General features: G+C 41.0%; 1 protein-coding gene across 1 annotated transcript; it reads right to left on the bottom strand.

Annotated features, from left to right (window-relative positions):
• Window positions 1-6,806: 6,806 nt before the first annotated feature.
• On the bottom strand, window positions 6,807-7,787 carry LOC110258242 (olfactory receptor 4P4-like). The gene has a single exon (XM_021081431.1). The coding sequence runs from the start codon at window positions 7,785-7,787 to the stop codon at window positions 6,807-6,809; it is 981 nt and encodes a 326-aa protein (XP_020937090.1).
• Between the last annotated feature and the right edge of the window lie 1,624 nt (window positions 7,788-9,411).

The following is a 9,411-nucleotide window of genomic DNA, read 5'->3' as shown; positions in this document are numbered from 1 at the left end:
TTTTTTTGGGGGGGGGAGGAGCAACTAAGAGAATAAAATGTTCTATACAAGTAAGGTATTTTTAAATCACTATTATTTCATTTGTTTGAAAAGTCCATAAGCATGATGTTCTAAAATATCTAGGAAAAAGAAATCTTATTAAACTCAGAAGCTCAGCATGATCATACTCAGCACCAAGATTTTCTCCTTCCCATTTCCCCCGTTTGCCAATGTCTTTAAAGAATTGAGAGTCCTCTGTGAAGTAAGGCTGTTTTATTTAAAACTAAAATTGTTAGATATTGTACAGTCAAAGGTAAATGCTGAATGAAGGAAAGGCTACATGGAAAATGACATTAATCTGAGGTAATGTGATACAAATCCTCTAAAACAGTGAAAACTAAGTTTCCTGAGGTTGGAATTGGGGGGGGGGGTCAGTGTGTGCAGAATGCCAAAAGGAGATAAAGAACAGACTTGGAAACAAAAGGCCTGTCCTTGTCCTCTGGTTTGGAGAAAAAGCTTTTTTCTTTCTCTAGCTCACTTTCTTCATGCAAACTATAAGTAAATTGGAAAAAATTACCTCTAAGATCCCCAGTTTAACTGTAACATCCCATGTATGTGCTTCTGCTAATTGACTCTTTACTTGTACTCTGTAGCCAGAGATCCTGTCCCTATTAATGTAAGGTGACTCACAGGAAACCCTCAAGAAACTGAATGAAAACAAAATATTTGTAATGAATACATGATTGTGCCTCAATCAAGAGGGTCAACACGACTTTCTGAAATGCATTGTTGGGAAACCATATTCCCTCCACTGTTTGAACCAAGCAGCTTTACTGAAAACCGTGAGTTTATCACTGCTTCTTTGCCCAGCATGACCTGACTTCCAGCTGTGGATTCCAGAGACATTTGTTCTGGACAAATAAACATATCTTTCTTATGTGAACTGACACTTCCTGGTGCTATATTCCTCCTTCACTTCACCCAACCTGAGATCACATCACAGATTATCTCTCTGCCATTGCTTCACTGTCTTTTCCACAAATCTTATTATTCAAGTTGCTGCCCATACCTGGGTCTGTGTTTATTGTTGTGGAGTGTGTGTGTGTGTTTGTATGCAAGTGTGTGTGTGCATGTGCATGCATGCACACATGTGTGTGTGTGTTTTGCACTCACACATTAGGTTGAGGACTGTTATGTAGTGCTTTAAAAAATGATCACTAATGATGAGGCATTCACAGAAATAAGAAAAGAAAAATCAAAATGAAGCAAGATACCTGGATTCAAAGTCACAATTAGGAGTCCCTTACCCTGGCCCACACAAACTCATGCTTATTGTCCCTGCTTGGACATACACTGGTTCTACATGAACCTCCATTTGCTCAATTTTAAAGTGGTCCATAGGTTGGTACTTATGAAACTTCTCTGATCATTGAAATCATCTTGAGAGGTTTCTGAATAGATGAAAGCATCTATTCCAAGAATTTCTGATCCAGTCGGCTAGTGTTAGAGGGGCTCCACACTAACAAGCTTCTCTGATAATTTTTATCCAGGCAATGGTGCATTCAAGACCTTAGACTTGGAAATACTGGAGCCTGCTGATGTTCTTAGAGCACAAGGGGTTTATGGATCAATAAAACTCCAAGAACCTTACTTTCCGATATATATTTCTATGTTTCTGCTAAAACACAAAGAGACCTTAACTTGAAGTGAATTTATAAAATTCTGGAATGAATAAATGCTATCCATTTGATGTGTCCTCCGCAATGCTCTTCCCTTTATGTTTCTGCACTTAAGACTTGACTATCAAGGGACTTTAGGGATATTGACGGTCTGAAGTCCCTAGGAAGGTAAGAGCTGACAGATTCAGTACTCTCAAAGATCAACACACAAAGAATCTATACATGTATGTGTAACTGGGTCACCATGGTGTACAGTAGAAAATTGACAGAACACTGTAAACCAGCTATAGTAAAAAAATAAAATAAAAATCATTAAATACAAATAAGATCAACAAACAGAACATATGAAATGGTTTTCAAGTTTCTACCACTGAGTTTATAAATGTACTCCAGTTCAAACAAGTTCCTCAGGGTCAATCCCAATCAGAAGAGCTCAGAGAGTCTTATTGGTACCTTGGAAAGAGATGGCCAAGAATCATGGTAATTCAACAGTCTCCAGTTTCTGTGGGGGTGAGTCTCGTCAACAACATCATTTTATTTTATAGACGTAGGATCAATACATTGGCTGCTAGTTGTATAGTTTTATAATCTCACTGTTAAAAGAAGGCAGATATGAGTTTGATTATAGCTTTCACCGATGAAAATAAATGGTAACTCTTTTCATTTTCTAAGTGGATAACCTAGTTTATGTCACAGTAGAAGCAATAAAAAATATATTTCTGTGCATCTTCTAACCTGTGGTTATACTCCTGCCCCTGGAATAGCAAAAAAAAATTAAAATGTGTACTACTAATTGAATAGGTAAAGACAACTTTCATGTTCCTCTTCATGTTACTCTCCCTTTTCTCTTTTGAACACATCCAAGAGATTGAAATATATATCTCATGTCAGAGCCTCCAGAATTTTCACTACTTTTTTTAAAATAGTAACTGAGTGGGAAGTCCTCATCTTGACAGTATTCTGATGTGTCCAGTTCTTACCTGGTGACCTGCTTTGTTTTGTGTTTTGAGGTGTAATATAACTTCATCGCTTACTTCAGAGCTTTGAAATAGTTCTTCTTCTGCACTTTCAGTGTAAAAAGATCCACAAGGTAAGTGCACCGCAATGTAGAGAGATGCAACACTGTACATATTCTTTGCACTCCGTAAAAGTCAATGATACAGTCCAACATCACATGTACAGATATAAAATTTCATTTTCCTCAGGCTTACCTTCATTTTATTTTTAAAAAAATGGAAAACAACATGAAGTGTATCTGAGCCTACTCTGCAGTTTGGAATTTAGCCTAGTCAAGCCTGACCTTGGTCAGCTGAACCCCAGTTGATCCAAAGACACATGAGCAAGAATTTTCAATGTCTAATGTGTAAGTGGTGAGTTTAGGACTGGCTGATACATGACATCATTGAGCTGATTTATCTAAGAATAGCATGATCAAACTGTAGGAGTGGGAGGCACATTCTTTTTTTTCTTTTTTTTTTTTTTTTTTACCTTTTAGGGCCTCACCTGAGGCATACAGAGGTTATCAGGGTAGGAGAAATTGATTGGAGCTGGTCTACACCACAGCCATAGCAACACAGGATCTGAGCCACCTCTCTGACCTACACCACAGCTCATGGCAACGCCAGATCCTTAACCCACTGAGCAAGGTCAGGGTCGAACCCATATCCTCAGGGATACTGGTTGGGTTCATTACCACCGAGCCACAACAGGAGCTCCTGGGAGGCATGTTTTTGAATTGGTAAAACCTCCAGTGTTTTTAGTGAAAGTGCTTTGAAAGGAGCAGTGTAAAAGGGCCAAGTAGGACAGAATGGGCATGAGGGACAGTGATAATAAAAATAATAAAAAATAAATTCAATGGTAAGATACATAATAAAATAATAAATAATAAAAATAAACAATAATAAAAAGCAAATTCTAAAAACCTATGTAGGCAGCCAGCCTCCCTCCCTCCCTGTTTCATCCATGGATAACACATAGGAAGAGAAGGGCATAGGACTAACCACACTTGGGTAGATTCCTTTTCACCCTCCTTTGTTGATAAATTACAAGAACAGAGTCAACACAAGATAAGTATGAGCCATATTCAAATAGACTTCTTTAAGACTTCTTTGGTTCTTAGAAGCAACCAAAATAGTGAATTTGTCACAGTGAGAAAATATAATCCATCACTGGAAAAAGTGGCCTACATAAGCATCAGGAACAGGCTTATGAAAAATAAACACTGGAATTCGACAGCTGCACATGCAGCTCTGATGGTTCTGTCCCCCTTCGCCTTCCTGATTCAGATCAGCCTCCCAGGAGGTAGTCACCACCAGACCTATGTCGAAACAAAACCCTGACTGGCTTTGCTATTGTCTTGCTCAGCTCCTTTTCAATGTACTTCATTATTTGTCTGCCTCCTCTCATGTTTTAAGTCTCCTAAATTTTCAGGCAGTACACATGTCAGGGTCTTGTTGGAAGAGAAACTATATTGCTGAAATCTTCATCAATCCCTAGCTAATTTCTGCGTGTGTACACCTCACCTTACAATGTGAATTCCTGTTGAACAAGGCACAATAATTCTTTAAAGATACACAATTTCTTAGTGGTGACTGGTGGGGCACCAGATGATGAGAGGTCTGGGTCTCTCATATTTGAAAACTTGGTGAACCCACCCTCCAGGACTCAGAGGACCCTGGGTGACATCAGAAGTCTCTTTCAATTCATAAACTGGAAGATTCTTGTCTCAGTGTACCAAGACCTTAATGTACCAAAATTGATCTTAGCTTATGCCCCAGTTTAGTTTATACCTGCTTCTTAGTCTTTCTCCCTTCTCTGAGGACCTGTGTGAGTGGAAATGAGACAAATTTTCAGAGCTTGAATAATGGAAGAAAACATAAAAATATACTATTAGCATGAGGAAGAGAGAGGGTTAACCAAATGCATCCCAGGAGCATTCATCCCATCAGCCATGTGCTTCCTGAAGCTCATGGTCTTTCACAGAGTGGGAGCTGTTCACTTTGCATATTTACAAAGAGTATCACTTGGCACATCGTGAAGACTGTTAACACGAGGGGATAAGGCCCCACTTGGTGGCCTGGCCATCAGGCTGCCCAGCCACACTATGCCAGTGTCTGTTTCTCAATGTCTTTGGCCTTTATTTCTAATATGAATCCAGCAGAACTTCCACATGAAGCAGACCTCTCTGTCACTAGTGTGTGTGTGTGGGGGGGGGCCTCCGGCCTCCTGCATGATGACCGGGGCAGGGGGAGTGACTTTTCAAGTTGTGGCTGAACTCTTTTGTCAGGGATTGTTGAAGTAAGCAGAGCACTGACCACTTCAGGCTATCTTCCAGAAGTGGCCTATGGTCTACCTCCCTCGACCCAGCTCTGTCTCCCATCTGTGCAACCAATCCTCTCCATCAGCAGGGCTATTGTGTTTGGAGTTATAATCACATCCCCTTCTCAAAGACAGACCCTTTTCTTTCCAGAAGTAAAAATGTACGAGGAGGGTGCTGCCTCTCCTTCCTCAGCTTGAGTGCCAAGTCAAGATATTCCCATGATGCCAAGTCTTGCTTCTGCATCAGAGATACCCAGAGGACCATCATGGAGCTCAGAAATGACCTCCAGCACTCCTGACACTGAGGCAGCTAATTGAATCTGTGTGGTTATTTTCTAAAGGAGAAGCTTATGGCCTGTCCATCACCTCCCCCTGGGCTATGGTGCTGGCTTCTTTGGGTGGAGACAAGGGAGCTAGCTCCTTCTGGCCTCCTGAGAGACACTGAAACCTTGGACTGTCATTCCTATAGAATGGCAGCTCTTCACTGGGGTAATTTACCCCCAGGGGGCATGTGGCAAATGTCTAGAGAAACTCGATGTCATGACTGAGAGGGTACAGGATCTGGGAGGTCAAGTCCAGGAATTCTGTTCCAATCCTACAATGCACAAACTCCTCCTATACTCCTACACCACCCCCACACCAGCTTCCCCCCAAACACGCATGACCAAAATTCCTCTGGCTCCAGAGGCTGAGAAACTCTAGTCTAGAACCAGTTGTTCCCTGCATGACTTATGGGGGAAGAACAAGAAGGAAAGACAGAAATTATGGACAAGCAGGTTCTGGTTCAATTTTCAGAAGACATTTCTAACACTAAAACTTCAAAACCATGTCCTGGGTAACCTCAGGATGTGGTGAGCTCCCTGTCAATGGAGGCATTCAAGGTGCAGCTATGTCAGGAAGGGACTATGGTGGGAAGAATCCTGGAGTGGGAATTAGGAGACTCAGCTCTGCCATAACTTGAGGGCCCTGGCAAGTCTCCACAATATTATTTTTTCCTCACAAACTAAAGACATTGATCCAAAAAAAAAAAAGAGTTGATAAATAACATAACAAAATTACATGTCTAAGATTGAAAAAATAGTTCATTATCCAATTTAAAACTTCTAATTACCTCTGATAAGGCACTAAGAATTAATTACCACAACGTCCATAAATATGGTATGAATAGTATATTTATATTGCATTTTTTAGGAGCTCAATGTGTTACTGAAAGAATTAAAGTATAAAACACTTGTAAAATGTTTCACATTGCTTTTTTTAAATTATTGCAGTGGAAGCCTTAAAAACATGGAGGTGTTTAGGACAGCTCTGTGAGAGGGGTCTCAGTTAAGACGGCCACACCTGCTAAATCTTGCAGTCTTCGTAATTTGCCCTGACAAAAGTGCTTTGATGCCCACTATCTCAGTGATTGTTAAGGACAGAATGCTCCAGAATGTTAGTCATAAGTTCCAGAGTGTCAGATCTACTCCCCCGGTACAGTCTCAAAAAAGTAAAGTGACAAAAGAATTCCCATTGTGTCTCAGCAGGTTAAGAACCTGACTAGTATCCATGAGGATTCGGGTTTGATCCCTGGACTCGCTCAGTGGGGTAAGGATCCAGCGTTGCTGCAAGCAGTGGAGTAGGTCGAAGTTACATCTCCAATTTGATCCCTAGCCTGGGAACTTCCATATGCCACATGTGCGGCCCTAAAAAGATTAAAAAAAAAAAAGAAAGAAAAGAAAGAAAGCAAAAAACAAGGAAAGTGAAGTGGCAGAGGGGCCCTCTCTCTTCAAGGCTTGCAACTTTTGCTGGCAGCACAGAACCTCCCTGTGCCCGCTGCGTGTGTTTGCGTTAATGGTTCTGCGGACAGAACAGATCCGGCAAAGGGCACACCCCCCAGAGGCTACGCTTCCCTTTGGAGAGGTTGTCTCGGCACCACACTTTCCTCATGGCATTCTGCATGTCTGTGTTTCTCAGTGTGTAGATGAGAGGGTTGAACATGGGGGCGATCATGGTGTAAAACAGGGCAAAAATCTTGTCGTTACCGACAGAATCAGCCGTGGGGACATAGGTGAAGATGAGGGGCAAGAAGAACAAGAACACGACGGTGACGTGGGAGCCACAGGTGGAGAGGGCTTTGCGGCGGCCCTCGGAGGAGCGGGTCCGTAGAGTGGACAGGATGATGACGTAAGAAATGACCAAGGCCACAAAGGTCAAAATGGACAGCCCCCCTGTGGTGGTAATGATTGCGATCACCCACAGGCTAGTGTCGGCGCAGGCCAGCTTCAGCAAGGGGAACACATCACAGAAATAGTGGTCTATCTGATTGGGGCCACAGAAGGGAAGTCCGAGAACAATCAGCACCTGCAGGATTGAATGGATAAATGCTCCGAGAGCAGAAGCCACTACGAGGACATCGCACACCTGGCTGTTCATGATGACCATGTAGTGAAGAGGTCGGCAGATGGCTGCGTAGCGGTCATAGGCCATGGCCACCAAGATGAAGATCTCAGTGGCCCCAAAGAAGTGGGCAAAAAACATCTGGGCCATGCAGCTGTTGTAGGAGATGGTCTTCTGCCGGGCCAATAAGTCGGTGATGAGTTTGGGGGCCACGGTGGAGGTAAAGCAGACGTCCACAAAGGACAAGTAGCTGAGGAAAAAGTACATGGGCTGTTCACTGAGGCGGCTTCCCCGGATGGTGAGGAGAATGAGCAGATTTCCTGAGAGGATTGCAATGTAGCAAAGTGAGAACAGCACCAAGCAGGCAACCTTCACCTTCTCATCACTAAAAAGACCCAGGAGGATGAATTCTGTGATGTTTTCATGTCCCATGGCCTCTGAGCATTTAATCGTTTCGAAGAGGAAGTTAGTATGCTTGAAACATGCTACTTTTTGAAATTATCTATTTTAAAAGTCATTCAGTTAGTCAACTAATATACGTCAGTTGCCTATTATATTACAAATCACTATCTTGATGCAAGGGTACAGCAAGATACAAAATAGTGTCACTACCCACAAGTTACATCTATTAGAGCAGACATATGGTGACAGTCACAGCACCAATAATCAAATCATTGCAATGCCGATGAACTTCAATGCCTCACACTGACTGTGAATAGCAGGGTAAGTATTTAAAAGATGAAACACTCCTTTTGGGGGTCAATTTTGGAGTGCACTTTCAGTATTAAACTTTGAGAGTGATTTTTGAGTCTCTGTTATATATGAAAGAGTTCTGGGGCTGTCTGTTCTTCAAGGGCCAGAAGGTCACTCTAATTCTTAGCCCTTCCCAGTGACTACATCTGTGCTAAGTTCCAAAAGTTTTGTCATGGCACTAAAGTTCCATGAGGTCATAATTTTAAATATCTGGGTGACAGTTTCAGAAAGTGCCTGAAATATTTTTCATGAACCTTTTTAAAATGGAGAGAGGAAAAGAGTAACAATAACATCTTTGGTGAAAAAGGCTCCATTGTATGGGCTTCTAAGACATTTATGGCTTCCTGAAATCACCCTTACTTCCCAGTTCACTTCCAGTCTAACCCAGGAGATCTCATCATTTTTGTCCTTTGGTCACACTTTCAGGCACTTCCTTTTGTGACAGCACCCTTGGAGGGGCAGATGGCATTCAGAGATGCTTTTTCACTCAATTCTTTCCATCAACTTGATTGTCTTTGAATTGAATCTCCTCCTTGCCAGGCTCATCATATGCCCATGGGATTGAGTCCTGGAATATATTAGTTGAAAAGGAAATATTTCTTTGGTGCAAAACATAGCACCACATCTCTTCCTTCCCTTTTGTAACATGACCTAGAATGTATTACAAAAACTCTAACGTCAAGGCTCAGTTTTATAAAATGATAAACCTACACATTGATAACATTTGTCAGCCTGTTTGTGAAGGTTATAACAGCAACTACACACTGCACTTTGTTATATCTGACTTTTTTTTTAAAAAAAGTCTTTTCCTAAATTAACCATCACATTTAATAAGGAAAACGAAAGTCCTGACAAAATAGTCCATGAAATTAGAGAATGTGATTCCAGAATTCAGAAACTATTAATATCCAAAGTAGTGAGCCTAACTTTTGCAAAGAAAGAACAAAAAGATAGACATACCTTTCAGAACTGAAGCATATTAAAAAGCTAAGTCAGTGAAAGTGTTGTTGGTAAAGAAAATTGCTGGACTTAAAAACAGTAAAAAAAAAAAATATGTTGAGGGAAATAACAATTAAAAAATAAATTAAAAACAAATTTTCTTTTAAAAATAAATAAATAAAAATATATTGGAATTTATTCTATGCCTAATTTGACATTTGAAATTGATGTGAAATAATGACTTTTCAGCAACTGATGTTTAAGATTTTGGATCTCCCTGTGGAGGAATGAAATACCTCAAAAGACACAGAAAAATCATATTCTAGATAGTTGAAAGATGTAGATGCATTGAACAAAACTAGAA

This window comes from Sus scrofa, unplaced genomic scaffold (genome assembly GCF_000003025.6).
Source record: "Sus scrofa isolate TJ Tabasco breed Duroc unplaced genomic scaffold, Sscrofa11.1 Contig1644, whole genome shotgun sequence".
NCBI classification, from domain to species: Eukaryota; Metazoa; Chordata; class Mammalia; order Artiodactyla; family Suidae; genus Sus; species Sus scrofa.
Note: the sequence above shows the minus strand (reverse complement) of the source record. Positions and strands in the feature narration are given on the sequence as shown.

Excerpts from the sequence above, each read along its gene's own strand:
- LOC110258242 (XM_021081431.1), bottom strand. The coding sequence starts at position 7,787 with ATGGGACATGAAAACATCACAGAATTCATCCTCCTGGGTCTTTTTAGT.